General features: G+C 35.4%; 1 protein-coding gene across 2 annotated transcripts; it reads left to right on the top strand.

Annotated features, from left to right (window-relative positions):
* Positions 1-568: 568 nt before the first annotated feature.
* ppm1f (protein phosphatase, Mg2+/Mn2+ dependent, 1F) lies at positions 569-15,111 on the top strand. 2 transcript variants are annotated; one of them, XM_079607475.1, is made up of 9 exons: positions 569-815; positions 1,212-1,360; positions 1,449-1,692; positions 3,682-3,812; positions 6,286-6,488; positions 7,381-7,569; positions 9,238-9,381; positions 10,973-11,066; positions 12,036-15,111. In XM_079607475.1, the coding sequence occupies exons 3-9, from the start codon at positions 1,517-1,519 to the stop codon at positions 12,371-12,373; spliced, it is 1,275 nt and encodes a 424-aa protein (XP_079463601.1). In that variant the 5' UTR covers positions 569-815; positions 1,212-1,360; positions 1,449-1,516; the 3' UTR covers positions 12,374-15,111. The 2 variants fall into 2 exon arrangements, with proteins under 2 accessions (XP_079463601.1, XP_079463602.1); XM_079607476.1 differs by lacking the exon at positions 1,212-1,360.
* Positions 15,112-16,403: the final 1,292 nt, after the last annotated feature.

Here is a 16,403-nt window from a genome sequence, read left to right as displayed (position 1 = left end):
GTAGCATTGCTTCTTTTAAAAAAGTACTACTAAGTATTTTATGTCTGACACTGTTAAAAACAAAAACACATTTTCAGTTACATCCATGCTAAATATTGTCTCTATCAAAGCACTCATGTACTCAAGAATTCAAACACTTTTGTTATGATTATATGCATTTTTAACATATAATATCATGAGAAATGTTCATTCAGAGTATATAATTAACAACATTTTACAATGTTTAACTGATCACATTATGCAAACCATGTCCATGAGTAGTACAGAACATTTATAATTTATTTGGTGCCACTTCACTTGTCTACCAATTTCCGGTTTAATAATAATATTACATGTTTGAATTTGTCCATCTTAGTGCATCTTTACATATACAATAAAAATTATTTATGAAAAGCTTGTTGCTATTACAGAAATTACCTTCCATTTATTTCCATATTGAGCAGTAGACCATGGCTTATGAATATTAATTAAATTGAGCGAATGACTGGACGCTTATTGGCTGGCCCAATACAGAAATGTATTAATATTCATAAGATAGATATATCTCCGCCCAGGCAGCCAACTCGATCTGACAACCAAGCGGATTGACTTCGTCCATTTCTAACAAGTCTATTCAGCACCTCACAGGTCTGTTCTTATCACTTGTATATCGCTATGTTTGTGCTTCCTGTCGGCCACAGGGACTTCCGCAGACGGACTGGCTTTTGTTGTGTAGTGACTGAAAGGGCGTGCGTTCATGCACGAGCACTTCAATCCACACTCGTCAGGGAAAAAGGGAGTGTCGGCGCATAAAGCAACACCAACCACCCGCAAAGGTAAATACAGCACGTTTATGCACGTCTATGTTCTCTTTTATGTTGTTAATTAAACTAACCAGTTGCTATTTGTAGTTGAAGACCCGGTTGTTCTGCTTCCAAATGGCGACATCGTTATGAGTCATGTTTTAAGTTAAACCATGAATCCTTGCAGTTGTGAACTATCCAAAGTTTCCTGCATGTAATGCACTGCAGTTTGCTAACGTTAGAAGTTCAGTTTTGCTGGGTTTGTAATGTTTTTGCGAAAGCGTGAACATAGTTAGTATGAATTTAGTGTACTGCATATTACAAGCATCCTGTGAGGTGTGTATCACAATGCATCTGTTTCCTTTCGTTATTATTTAAATCATCATTAAGCGTAAACTTAAAAAATATAACTTTCTCTGTCTTTTATAGTTCGGACAAACAGGTAACCCCTTCCCAAACCCACGCCATTGGTTGAGGATGACAGAGGGCCTGTTCTGATTGGCTAACTGTCATATTTCTATTTTAATTTTTGTGTACTATTACCTTTGCCAACATAATTGCTTTTTGAGCTGACAGAGGCAAGTACATTTACAAGTAGCCTAGGTGATTTATTTATTTATGGTTATATCGTGTACATTTAATTGTATTTATTTATTTTATGTATAGAGTCAAACATCCAAGTTGCTTTGGACATCCCTGACTTCCTACCTTGGTAGAGGTTGCAATTCCATACAATGAGTTGTGCGAATCAAGGCGATGCTGCAAAGTTTCTCAAGAGTTTTCTGGAGGAGTTTCCAAACCCACTTGGCACAGAAGACCAGCTTCCCGTCAGTCCACTTAGCCGCAAAGTCTCCCTGCAGGAGGTGAAGGGAGAGAGTCTGGATCTTGGCCTCCGCCTGCTCTCAGACAGGTGTGTTATGTGCATAATCTGAATGTCAGGGGTTTTCAGTCTTTTAGATACCATGGTCATGGACACCCAAACGTGATCAACCTCATGAAAACCCAATCCCAATCCCAATCCTATCATTTAAAACGCTGCTAAATATTTTCATGCTAAACATGTGAAAAATGTATATTGTAAATATGTGTATAATATTGTTTGGAAAATATTTAGTTTCTGTTATGTTAAATTAACTTTTCTTCATTATTGTACTGTAGTTATATATTAATTATGTGAATAATTTTTTATTTTACCTTTTTTGTTATTATTTATTTGTATTTATTGATTAAATACATATTTTAATCTTTATTTATTTAGATCTTATGTTTTATTTTTTTAACTAACTTTTCCACAATTAATTTTTTGAATCTATTTATTTTGTTAGTTAGTTAGATGTTGTTCATTATGATTATTTTTTATTTTATTTTTGAAGATTTTATTTTAATCATTTTATTTATTTATTTAGATCTTTTTTTTATTATGTATTTCTTTATTTTTACATGTTTTTTCACAGTTTTTCCTTGGGCCCCTGATTGAAAACCCCTGATGTAGGTTTTTGCAGAAGAGAGAATGCATTTTATATTTTCTGTTGGGTTGCAGACTCTTCTCTCAGCTATGAATACAGCTTTATATTGTTTTTGCCTGTCCTTAATTTAAAAAAAACATGTACAGGATTTTTAAAAGGCCCACAAGCAGGCCTGAAATGTTGCGACACCTGTCCTCTTTAACCAGAGGAGTCTGTCATTCCTCTCATTCCTGTCATTCCTGCCTCTCTCTCCCATTTGCTTTCTTTCTGTAATTTGTAGACCGTATTTGCCCCAGATCAGCATGTTGCACTGTGCATGAGCTGATTAAGAGATTTGGTGCTTTTTTTCCCAGTGTACTGTCAAGCATTAAGTGAAAGCGTTGGTGCAGAAGTTTTAAAGTCTAAATTAACAATGGAGTTTTTGTTTAATCTCTTTCTGTATCCTTTTCCCTCTCTCTCCCCTGACGCATTTCTCAGGGCAGACTTCCTGTCTGTGGAATCACTATTGTTATACCCACTTCCTGACATTTAGACTTCATTTCCTCTTTGTCGGAAGCTGTGCCGAACGTAGATGTCTGCACAGTGCAGATTTGTCAGGTTTAACCCTTTTCGTGATATGATATAGGTCAGGGATGCATGACGTTACCGCATTTCTTGTCAAGTAGGACAAAAGGGAGTTTCTTTTCTGACATCTTATGTCCTTAGATAACATCTGACGCTGCCAAATGCCTCTTGTGTTGTTATGAGTGGGTGGTCGGGCCATTTGCCAATTGTAGCTCAAGCAGGCAAAGTGCTAAATCAAATCTAAAAACAGAACAAATTCACTAGTGCAAGATGTGCTTTCCACAAGTATGATTTAGAGTTTAGAGAAAAATGACATATCACATAATTATTTTACATTAGTCATACAAATTTTCACCTAAACATGCTCTGTGTACACTACTGTTCAAATGATTTCCACCCCCCCAAAGAAATTAATACTTTTATTTGGCAAGGATACATTAAATTGAGCAAAGTGACAGTAAAGGCATTTACAATGTTACAAATGAATCTATTCTATATCAAATAAATGCTGTTCTTTTGAACTTTCTATATATCAAAGAATCTTGAAAAAAATTGGTATCATGGTTTCAACAAAAATATTAAGCAGCACAGCTCTTTTTAAACACTGACAATAATAAGAAATTTTTCTTGAGCAGCAAATCATCATATTAGAATGATTTCTGAAGGATCATGTGACTGAAGACTGGAGGAATGATGCTGAACATTTTGCTTTGCCATCACAGGAATAATTTAAAAAGAGACTTTTAAAAAATAGTTCCGACGTCAAACCTTTGAACGGTAATACAAGTTACTTGAGTGTGTGTGTGTTATCTCACACTGTTGACCTATGAGATTTTTTTTTTGTTTAAATCTTATTTTATATGTTAAAGGAATGCCCCATCCTGGCTGGGTGCAGCGATGTGCAATGCTGCTGTCACTGAATTGCTTAAAGATGACCTGTCACCTCACTACTGCCCTAAAGATCCTGAACAGCAACCGGAGGATGAACAGGGAGTTGTTTGTGAGTGATTCACTTGATTTGATTCTTGTTCTTTTCTGTTTATGACATTTTAGGTTATTGTATTTTGTGTGTTTGAAGATATATATATATATATATATATGTATATACTGGTACATAAAATAAAATAAATCATACCGGTATTTTGCCCCAATCTGAATTCTTCAGAGAGGTCATGCATTATTATTTTTCGATCTTGACATGAAGTTATCTTTAGAAAACAAGACTGGACCTTTGGACTAATAGGCAAAAAATCCTAATCCAAATGAAATGAATAAATATGAATAATTTACAATAAACATTTAAAGGTGTAGTAAGTGATTTCTGAGAAACACTGTTGATATTTGAAATCAACCTGAACAAACACACCCCTCCCTTCATTGCTCAGCCCCCAAAATGCATGAACATTCAATGCAAGAGTGGATGTCTCTTTAAAAAAAAAAAAACATGCAGAATACAACAGTATATACATGCAAGGGTTGGTTGTTCGTCTCCAGCAGCACATCTGCTCCAGACAAACAATGACACTCAAAAGCTGATCGGTAGGTTTGATGTCACATGACCTGCGGTGCGCTTGCTGCATTCTGCAAAAGTTATTTTTTAATTTTTAACGCAACCTCTGCGTCCGTTTTCTGGCCTTCACGCTTGGGTATTTTAGCGCTGGAAAGCTTTTCTTATATTAACACGGTCAGGGCCGGATTAACCATTAGGGCAACTGGGCAATTGCCCAGGGGCCCAGGACATCTGAGGGGCCCTGGGCACCATCAAATATTATGTCAAATATTATGATTAAAATGTCTCCACGATCTGCTTTTGAAGAAATATCGTAGGATCGTGCATTCTATCAGTTTGCCGTTCTGGTGCCTCCGTCTCAACATACAGCGCGACGTAGCTTATATTCACATGAAATGCAGAGGAACGGGACACTGTAGTTTATAAAAATTAATTATTTCCATGTGCTTTAAAGCCTTGCCGGTTAAACATGTCATTTGCTGCTGATGTGCTGTTCTAACGGGCGCTTTTCTGAGCGCAATAACGTTAACTTACACCCGCCGACGCGCACATGCACTAAAAGCCTGTCTAACAGCGTCTAGTTACTGGACTAAGTTATCTTTCGAGTCTTATTGCTCTAATACTGTCAAATACACACAAGGTTTACATAAACAAAGTTGGTTATGTCTAAAGTGAAAGAACAGTAGAAAAAAATAAGAAAAAAATCTGCTTGTCAAATGCGTGTATATTAGACTCGTCGCGGGCAGATCTTAAAGTGACAGTAGCCCTAATAGTAAACATGCATCCGCTTGTCCTTAAAGGGATAGTTACCCCAAAATAAAAAAAGATGTCATTATTTACTCACTCAATCTAATGTTGTTCCATACATGTAGGCTATTAATTTCTTTCTTGTGCTGAACACAAAAGAAGATATTTTGAGGAGTGTGGCTAACCGGCCGGTTGCTGGTCCCCATTGACCATAGTAGGAAAAAAACTATTATGGAAGTCACTGGGGTACATCAACTGTTTGGTTACCCACATTCTTCCAAATAACTTTTATTTTCAACAGAAGAGGGAGACTTATTTGGGTTTGAAACGGCTTGAGAGAGTAGGATAAATGATGACAATTAAAAATTTAAATAATAAAACAACAAAATACAAAGAGCAAACCCCTCACTCTTGACTGAGAACTTTAATAGTAGCTTTAATAAGAATCAATGTACAATTTATACAGTGAAGTCTATGTTGGGGGGGGGGGGGGGGGGAGAGAATTGGTCTTACAAGTAATTGTGCCCATGGGCCTCTGAACTCTTAATCCGGCCCTGAACACGGTCCTAAAGCTCTTGCCTGATCATAACCCTTCTTTCCCCAGTGATATTCCTCTGACCTTTTCTCTTTTGCAATAGAGTAATAAGAAGTGCTGTAAACTGAATCATACCTGTCGCGCAATTGTCTGTGACTTTTGCACAATTTTAGATCACAGACAATTGTCTGTGATCTAAAAATAGATCAATCCAAAAATAATGTTTAAGAGCAAACATATTGAAGATTAGTCGATGGGCTGTCGATCCGGTAAATGATAAGCTATTTCCTCACAAAAGTGGTTTATTCAGCGTAGTGAAGCCTCTCCTCCATTGACATCCATTAAAAACAAGCCATCGGCTAAGTTTGCTCGCTTGCCTTCAAGTGGCTTTGCTTGGTCTGATCCACTTTCAACAGCATTTTTTCAGAAATCGCTAACTGCACCTGTAATGCTCTGACTGGCATCATCGCCCTCTAGTGTTCAAACAGAAGTAGTACATGAAGGTGCAGTTTTTACAGTCTGTTTGAAAACTTATCTCTCCTGGGTAAAGTTCATGTCTGTGTTGTTGACTCTTTACATTATTTCAGTCTTAATGTATGATTTCTATTTAATGAATAATTAACTTATTCAAACAATAATGTATCATGAATGATGAGTGTATGTGTCTGTGTGACCCTTTAGTGTTGCAGTCTGAGCCACTACAGCGCCTTTTTATAAATAAATTGAGAGAGGTGTGTGTGGCCTGGCAGAAACAGCTGCCCAGTCCTGGTTCTTCCTCTTCACTGACACACAGCTGCTCTGTTCACGCCATTCGAAACACTCGCAGGAAGATGGAGGATCGTCACATGATCTTGAAAGAGTTTAACCAGCTTCTGGGATTGAAGGTGAGGCTTTATTAATTTATTAAGGCAAATTAATGTTATGCTATTTCAGGTATACTGCCTTTTTTGTAATTCAATAAACAATATAGTTGTATATTTATTACTCAGCCGGTATATTGGGTACCAGATCCCCCTGTCAGTTTCCCACTAACCATTTTCTGGTTATATCATTTTTGCAAGCTATCAACCGAATCCTCATCAAGTATTTATCAGATTTGTCTTTTGTAATTTAAAATGTGTACGACCAAACAATAGAGTTAAAAAGCTAAATTGAATGGGTACCTTGAATATATTCTCTAAACTATTCTCTAAACTCCTGCGAATATTTTGGAAAATTAGAGGCATATTTCACTATAAAGGATGCAAAATGCTGTATGTACTGTATATCCGAATATGCAATATTCATAAGTTGAACAATACCGGGATAATATTGGGAGTTAAAAAGTTCTATTTGGACTGATGTTTTGGGACATTTAAATTAAATAAAAAGGTAAAAGTAAATGGAGTAAATTTTTATTTAAAGGGATAGTTCACCCAAAAATCATTGTTGAGTCACCCTTGTTGTTCCAAACCTGTATTAATTTCTATCTCGTGCTTATTGACACAAAAGAAGATATTTTGAAGAATGTTTGCAATCAAACAATTGCTGGTCCCATTGACTTCCATACTAGAAAAAAAAATATTATGGAAGTCAGCGAGGAGCAGAAACTGTTTGGTCACAATATTCTTCGAAATATCTTCTTTGAATGTTGATCATGAGATTAATACTCTTTTAGATTAATAGGTTTGGAACAACTTGAGGGTGAGTAAATGATAGCAGAATCTTTAATGACTTTTCAGCTTGGACCAAAATTGTGTGTGAAGAATGATTCCTATCTCCGTTTCTCTTCTATAGGATGGTGTAGATCGAGAGTATTACGCAGTGTTTGATGGACATGGAGGAGTGGATGCTGCCACTTATGCTGCCACTCACCTGCATATCATACTTAGCCAGCAGGAGGCGCTAAAAAGCCATGCGGCCACAGCCTTCAAAAGCAGCTTCACACTAACAGATGACATGTTCAAGATCAAAGCCAAGAGAGAGGCAAGAACAACCAAAAAAGAGACCACTAGTGATAATGCTTGCATTTTTCTCATTTATATAAGAAAATTATATTGTCAGCATATCAATTGGAGTGCTAGAAAAATGTATATACAGTTGTAATCAAAATTATTCAACCCCCATTCAAATCAGGTTTATTGGCAAAATATAAAAAAATTCAGCCTTCAAATTTGAAAATGAGACCTTCAAAACAAAATTAGGAATCTTTAAAATAGCATAAAAACATATAGCAGATTTTAGTATGATCTCAGACTTTTGAACCAGACTGTATGTGTAACGTACGTACACCACTTTAAAACATGCACTACTAAAAACATTATTCAGTTAGCTGACGTTTGTGTTAGCTTTCTTCAAAGTGTACACTTGTTTTTTGTTTTTTTATCAGCCTTCCTGCTTCTGAAAACACAATCAGTTTTAGCGGTTAGATTATCTTTCCCCTTACTTGTCAAGCTGGTGCATTCTGTGGAAATTCACGATGGAACGAAATCTTTTCACACCTCTCCCACTTCTGAAGATGCAGCCGTTATGTGTATCTAATGTTCCTACGCTGTAATAAATACAGATAAATATAGTCCATGTTCCCCCTGTGGTTAACTATATGGTAAGAAAACAGAGCAAGCTTGCTGCAAGTCTCTGTCTGCCTCCACAGGTACAGATATGAGTAAACGCTTTCTGTTTCACTGACACGGACAGTGCAAGTAAACAAGAATTAATTTTACTGTTAACAATTGACATGCACTTGACAGTTTATATGGGCCAGTCAATACCACTCAATAAAACAAGTAATTATCTATTTTTTTATGAAAATGCTTAAAATTATACCAAATTTATTTGAATGTAAATAGTAAATTAATTATTTGGACCATTACGTTTTTGTTTTTTTTTGCATTGTGAAATTATTGACATGAAAATAAAGTATTTTTAATATGTACAATTAATATGTATTTATTTAAAATAGGAATAATTCGTTTTTTTATTTTTATGAAATAAAAATATTAAATTCTACAAAATTATTTTATTATATTTTATTAAATTAATTATTTTATTCAGTGCAGTTAATTTTGAATAAAATATCACAATAAAATAAATTGATTAGTTGCTAATAACTAATATGCGCTAATTATTTTATTTACATTTTAATGGAAAACTAAATTTGTAATTTAATTTTAGTGCAGTTCATTTTGAACATAATAGCTCAATTTAAAAAATATAAAATATAAATGGGTAGGCCCTACATAAATATTTTTTTTAACCATTAACATTTTTCATTGTAAAAATATTTACATGACAATTAAGCAGCCGCTACAATAATATAATTGTAAAAATGTTCATTTATTATTTTATTACTTGTATCAATTATATTCCATTTGATTAAATTCATTATTTAATTTAGTGCGGTTAATTTTGGACATGATAGCACAATAACAATGAATTGTGATTTATTTGCTAAATATTGCTATTAGATTTAAGTTTTAATCGATTGACAGCACTAGTATTTGTAAATGATGATAGTAATGATGATAGTACAGATGATGATACTGTAACTATTTTACTGTATTACAGTAATGAGAATCATAATTGTAAAAATAAAAAATTCTCAGTGACCACAGGATGGCAAACTAAACATTGGTTTGCTTGTGTCTCCTTCAGCGTCTGCGCAGCGGCAGCACTGGTGTGGCTGTTTTACTGACCCCTGATCGCCTCACTGTCTCCTGGCTGGGAGACTCTCAAACTATGCTGGTTCGACAGGGAGAACCAGTGACCCTAATGGACCCGCACAAACCAGAGAGAGAGGTACGAGACACTACAAGCCACTGCTGACCAATAGCGGCTGAACCACAGGACCGTATCAGATGCTCATCTGTTCTCTGTGAGCAGCTGAAATGTGAGACCGAGGAACTGACTGCTGACTACATGCTGAATCAATATTAGCGCTGTATGCTGCATACTTACTAGTGACTGAATGCCAAAAGACCAGAATGGTCTTTAGAGAGGCAGTGATTGACTTCAAATCCTTGTTTCTGAACATATTTTGCATGTAAAATAAGTACATTATTAGTAGGGTTGTAGCGATACGCGATATAAAACCGAAATCGCGATGCAGAATTCCAACTCACAGTTATCCTTCCCGCCTAGATCCAATGCTACCACATCTTCAAACTACTATTTGTATTATTTGAAGTTGACATTATAAAATATGTAGACCTACATCGTTTATATTTATGGGATCGGTCATTTGCAGTGAAAACTTGAAATGTAAATTCTCAGAAAATGCATTTAATATATTGAAACTTCTGTTTATATACTCCCTTAATAAAGGAGTCCAGGCTGACATTAGAAAAATATAAGTCTACACATGCATTTTATATTTAATATGAGGGAAATACACATGCGTTACGGACGTGACACAAAAAATCTTTAACTTTTAGGTGGCAAAATATTTTTTTGTAATTCTGTGAATTACACTGCGCAAACCAAAAGTAATACCCACCGGATGAAGAAGGGTTTGCTCTCCACAGAACATAAAATATTTATTTAGTTCGCATTTATGAGGAAAAAACAATGTTACGGACGCCACAGTTTCCTGAAAGCGTCACTAAAAGACTGCTTTAAAACTTTCACAGAGACATCAAACAGAAAGCACAAAGCCTTTCTTTAAAGTGAATTTCCTTTTGTATTAATTGTATCTTAATTTTAATCAATGTTTCATCAACCAATTGCCTGTATTTAATAAATAATAAGTAAATATAGCAGACAATAGATAATCACGACACGGAGGCGCCGGCGCCTGAACTGCAGCTCGTCTTATAAATGAACCGAAACTCAGCATAGCCTACTTGCCTCACAGACCTGAGAAATATATCTATTATCTACAGAACGCTTGAAATCTCTACTTTTAAACAGAACAATTCAAAACGAAAGAAAACTATGTCATCCGTATGAAATGTGCATTTCTCTCTGGCGCATTCACTACTGCGAAGATCGCGAGTCAGCATCGTCAACAACTTCATCTTTGCATTTTAACAATTAAAATGTCTCCTTGCTATGTTTTACATATTCATAATCATTACTTTAGCTGGTTCTTTGTGACAGCTCTTAGGTGCTTTATTGGCAGCGCCGCCCTTACGTTACATGAACACGTCACCACTGCACCAGCACCGGAAACATGGAGATTATTTTAGACCATAATCTCACAACCTATTCGATATTCTATAATTAAATACCCAGTGACTCATCCCGACCAAATATTTTAAAAATGTTTACTTGTAAGCCTTTTTTTTTTTACATGTTACGTGTCTTGTGACTACCTCTCCATGTGACGCGAGCTAGTCTGTTATTAGCTAGCTCCAGTATTTTGACTGTATGTGCTTGTGCTTCTGTGCAGGATGAGAAGAAAAGGATTGAGGATCTGGGTGGATGCATCGCTTTCATGGGTTGTTGGCGGGTAAATGGTACCTACGCCGTTTCCAGAGCAATAGGTGAATGTCTTAGCCTTAAAACAACAGCAAACCAAAAAAAAAAAAAAACATTCGGCTATGTCACACAGAATGTGCTTTTCCTTTCCATTCCACTGCACTAGTTTTTCATTATTTTTCAATGTAAACACGCGCTAGTTGAGCGTCTTTAACCGCTGTGCTTACATCTCGCGTATTTTGCAGCATCTCTCTCATGACACACGGCGCTCAAGTTAAAAGCAGTTTTTTTTTTTTTTCTCGTTCCACTGACCCGCATCTTGCTTTTTTAACAGTGTGAATCGCTTCTTAAGTAGTTACAAGTATGGCTGGGCGATATATTGAGTAATAAGATGGACACTTTCTGATTTACATTTCTGCAGCAGAAAAGGAGACTGGTAATTTCAGTGTATCAATACAAAACTCAGATTCAATAATTGCTCAATGTTCACGGAAATTATCTTTTTCATTTGCCAAAATGTGTTAAAATATATGTAGGTAAATATTGCTGATTATTAAGATGCTATATTGGTGCATATAATACAATGTATGTTTGTTTATGTAGTGAAAAACGGTGTGGGAAACAATTTGAATCCAAAATACATTCATATCAGGATAAATGGTGAAAAATATTAAGATATGTATTGTAAAAAGTATTTTATACCTGTGATTGCAACGCTGAATTTTCAGCATCATTACTTTAGTCATCATAAACTGTGATAAAAAAAATTCAGGATTCCGTAAAACAACATTTATTTGAAATATAAATATCTTTACTGTAACTTTTGATGAATTACGTTATTGTATTGTATATTTGTAATATATAATGTATATTTATTCCCCAGCTCCATTTATAGCTAGATTGATTAATTTGCTGATATTGTAAAAAGTGTCTATTTTATTTTATAGTAATGTAGTACTTATTTATAGTAATAGTATTTACAGTGCAAGTTAGTCAAATAAATGTTATAAATCTTTTTTTCTTATCCTCAAAAGGTGATTTTGATCAGAAGCCGTACGTCTCTAATGAAGCTGACAGCTCATCGGTCCAGCTGAACGGGGATGAAGACTACGTCCTCCTCGCCTGCGACGGCTTCTTTGACGTGGTTCGGCCCGGGGACGTCCCGGGGCTGGTCCTGGAAGCTCTGAGGGAGGGCAGAGGCTCGGGGGACGACGTGGCCCAGAGTCTGGTGGCCCAGGCCAAAGCTGCTGGATCCAGTGATAACATCACAGTTCTTCTGGTGTTCCTGAAGGAACCGCAGCAACTTTTGACCCACGAGACGAGCTCGAGAACAGAGGAGGGAGGAGCTACGGCTGCAGCCACGGTCATCTGAAAGGGGAAGAAATTATACATGATAGAAGCTGATGTCTTTACACCATCTCGAATGATGTGAGTTGTTGAGTTTGAAAAGAATATGCGATTGTTGAGGTCATCCAAAACGTGTCCATTCATGCATTCAGAAGAAAGCATTGAACGTCAGTGAAAGGCGTTTCCTCGTCTCCCCCCCTTAAGAATGTCTGATCCTTGGTCATTTAGTAACTCTCTTTGTTGCTAAGTCTGAACTTGCCTTCATTTTTGCTTCCATTTTTTTAAACTATTTGCCTTGTTTTTACCAGCTTATCTTTACATTTACTGGTGCTTAATATCTCAAACGATGTAAAAACCTTTGAGACATATAAAGGAAATGCGATAAGATCATTTTTTCAGAGCGTAGCTTGTTGGTTGCGCTCCCTATTTGATACGACTGTTACAACGGAGAGAAAACTAATGTGAATTGTCTTAATACAGTATTGCATTGCGTTTCGGACCACATCGGCTTCAATAATTAAATAATCGCACGCGAGGCCTTCAGCTCTTGTCAGCCGATGAACTTATCCAGTGTTGTAGGTGGTTAGTATTTTTAAAACTGTTATTTATTTGAAAATATATATATTTATGGCTGTACTGTACTGTGTAAACACGCTCTTTCATGTGCCAAAAATGTATTTACGAGTCTGACTTTGCCAAGATAGTCTCTCGGTTGCTGAACGCTACTGCAGTTTCTTCTAAATGTACAGTAAACTTTTATTTATTCATATCATTTCCTTATACGTTTTGTTGCAGTGCCTTCTTTCCCTAAATATCAGTGTTAATACTGGCGTGTGTGTGTGTGTGTGTATTATCATAGCCAGACTTTGCAAACCACACGTCCTGCATGCTGCAAGTCGTCTCGTATTACAGCCACTCAATATTTTGAAAGCCTCGTGATGAGTAGCTGATATAGTAGCACAGTCACTATAATGTGATAAGGCCAAGAATATCGCTAACCTAATGTAGATCATATGAGGAAGGTGAAGACAGAGCGATATGGTGATTTGGTGTTTGTATGGGGAAAATGTCTTGTTTGTCCCTGGTAGGTTCAGTCCTATGCATTCGATATTTGAATAAAAAGACTCCTTGAGATTACCTTACAATGCACGTCATTCAGCATATTAAAAAAACTCCAAAATGTATAGTGGCATCCTGAAGTCTGAGGCCACAATGAAAATCTGGGATTTAAAATATTTACTACCCTTTTTTTTCTTTTCTTTTTTTTGTGTGAAAAAAAAAAAAGTCTCTCATACTCCCAAAGGATGGTTTGTTTGATCAAAAATACAATAAACCAGTAATATTGTAAAATATTATTACAATAAAAACAAAATCTATTGTAATATATTTAAAAATGTAATTTATTCATGTCTATTCTGCTGCTTAATATTTTTGTAGAAACTACTTTTTTTACATTTTAAAAGAATGGCATTTATTTGAAATAGAATTTTTTTGTAAGATTGTAAAAGTCTTCTCTTGACTGATGCTTTTGACAAATTTAATGCATCCTTGCTAAATAAAAATGTCTTAAAACGATTTCAAAAAATATTATGTTTTAATTTCTGTTCTAGGAATTTTATACCAAGATAGTTCAATATGAAAAAGCATTTTCTCTAGTGGTCTCAGACTTTAGGACCTCACTGTATATTGTAAATATGGTGTTAATTTCCCTATTGACAAAGAAATTGCCCTTTGAGTTCAGATATGGGATAGTAATTCTGTCATATGTATTTTTCTTTTTTGTTTTCCCCCTTTGTATCAGTTTTGTAATTGTCAATGACTGTAAAAGCCAAAAAGCTATGCATAGAATCAGCACTGTGTTCATTGGGAAATGGGATGCGCCATCGATGGGGAATTTTGTAACATCGCAGTAATTATAGTTTTCCCGTATTTAAATGCGCGATGCCTTATTTTTGCTCAAAATGTCATCGTTCTGTCATAATTTACATTGCAGTTAAAACATTCTTCATAATATCTAGTCAATGATGTACTGTAAACGATATCAGAATTAAAATTTTTAACTATTGCTTTTACATTCACAGTAGTGCCAAATGAAAGTGTTCATTTAAAATGTGCATTGATCTTGACCTCGAATGCATTTGTAGTATTACTTAGTAGTATTAATGTTGTATTTTTAAAGAGTTTGAGCACTGAACTAGGCTTACATGTGTTTTTGTCTAGTAAAAATAAAAGATAAAGAAATCTTGAACGTATGCATCAGTAGATTTTGTGCTGATGTGCAATTTTATACAGACTTTTTGCCTGCATTTTTTTTTTTTCACAGGACATTTTGTATTTTGTTGCTGTTTGTATTACTAAAAAGTGAACATGTACGTGATAAAGTGCCTTATCTCAATGTCATTTGAATCATTTTTGTACAGTCAACTTAACTGATGAACCTAAGGGATCAGACTCTTTTTGGACCTAACTTTGTCTCCTTACTGGCTAATGTTGTGTACAAGTAACATTTCGTGAAGTTTTATACTGGATAAAATCATACCAATTCCACACTGAGTGAATCGTGTAACTAAATGTTCTCGCATGGGGTAATGTTGGTGTCAGCCACTTATTTTATGTCTGTTAATAACTGAATGTGCTGTCCTGTGGCATTTCCCTGCAATTCTGGGAAGCATCTCTAATGCATTTTTTTCGTGGGCTTGGAACCAATGATACAAACATTGGGCTTTAATCTCATATAATGTGAATAAAGTACTTTTCACATCTGTTTGGTGTCTGAATTTTTTGTCAAAATTTTTTCCTGTGACTGCACTAGTGGTTTACACACTTGACAGTTTTAGTTTAGCTGTTTCTAGTGTGGTTGGCACAAGTAAACCCACTCAACTATAGTTTACCATGGTCTCCTTTCACATAATCTTATAGTCTCAAGAGAAAACTTGATAGCTTGATTTAAGATTTGCAGATATAGCAAATCTAGTACACAGAGAAATGTACAAGCATGATTGTACAATCGCAAAACAAAATGGCTACAGAGCAAAACTACAAGGCTTATAGGCAAAAATTATTGATTTGCTTCAAGACCAAATTACAGCTCTCAAACGAATCACAAAACTCATGGTTCGGATCATATTACGGTTTTTGATTAAAATACTGTAATACACACACACACACAATATAACGAAGCTACAAATAAAGCAAGATCTAACTAGTGTATTCAGGTACAGGCTTGTAATAATTAGGCCTAAATGTAAAAAAACATTGTTGTTCACTGTATAAAAATATTTTTTTATTATTTAAAAAATTACATTTTGTGTTGAAGTTGTGTTTTGCTGTTTGATTAACTTAAAGGGATAGTTCACCCAAAAATGATGGTAACAATGTTGGTACCCAGACAGTTGACTGCATTCCAACGTCAAGTGTTTGATTGCCAACATTTTTTAAAATAATATCTTCTTTTGTGTTCAACAGAAGAAAGAAACTCATACAGGTTTGGAACAACATGAGTGTGAGTAAATTATGTCAAAATGGGGGGGAACAATCCAACCGTCTCCATTGACTTTGCATTGCGAGAGGCTGCCTCCTTGTCATTTCTTGCTTCTAACTAAAGACAGAAAAATGCCTAAAAGCTGCTGTGTGACAAGGTGTACAGCAAACAAGCTAACCCCAGAAATAAGTTTTTATTAGCTGTCGACCCCCAAAAAACGAGTTTTTAAAAGGGCGTAGGTTTGATTTCGAGATTGGTGGGGACATCCCTGGAGGAATCAGGAAATTAATAGGATAATGTATTAAGGTTTTTAGTCTATATTGACCTTAACAATGTTAATTCATTAATTCTGTAATGTCACAGGTAACTAATAAAGACAAGGAGGCAGTTTAACAGAGACTTAACTTTACTCCTTTCATAGTGCAATGCAATAGTGCAATAGGCTACTGTGTTGTTCCTTGGTTTTTGAAGAAGCCAAACACATCTCTATCTTTCATTAAAGGGATATAGTTCACCCCAAAATTAAAAACATTTACTCACCCTCAAACATTTCACCAAACCAAACCTCACCTTT

This window comes from Phoxinus phoxinus, assembly GCF_949152265.1.
Source record: "Phoxinus phoxinus genome assembly, chromosome: 3".
Classification (NCBI taxonomy): domain Eukaryota; kingdom Metazoa; phylum Chordata; class Actinopteri; order Cypriniformes; family Leuciscidae; genus Phoxinus; species Phoxinus phoxinus.
Note: the sequence above shows the minus strand (reverse complement) of the source record. Positions and strands in the feature narration are given on the sequence as shown.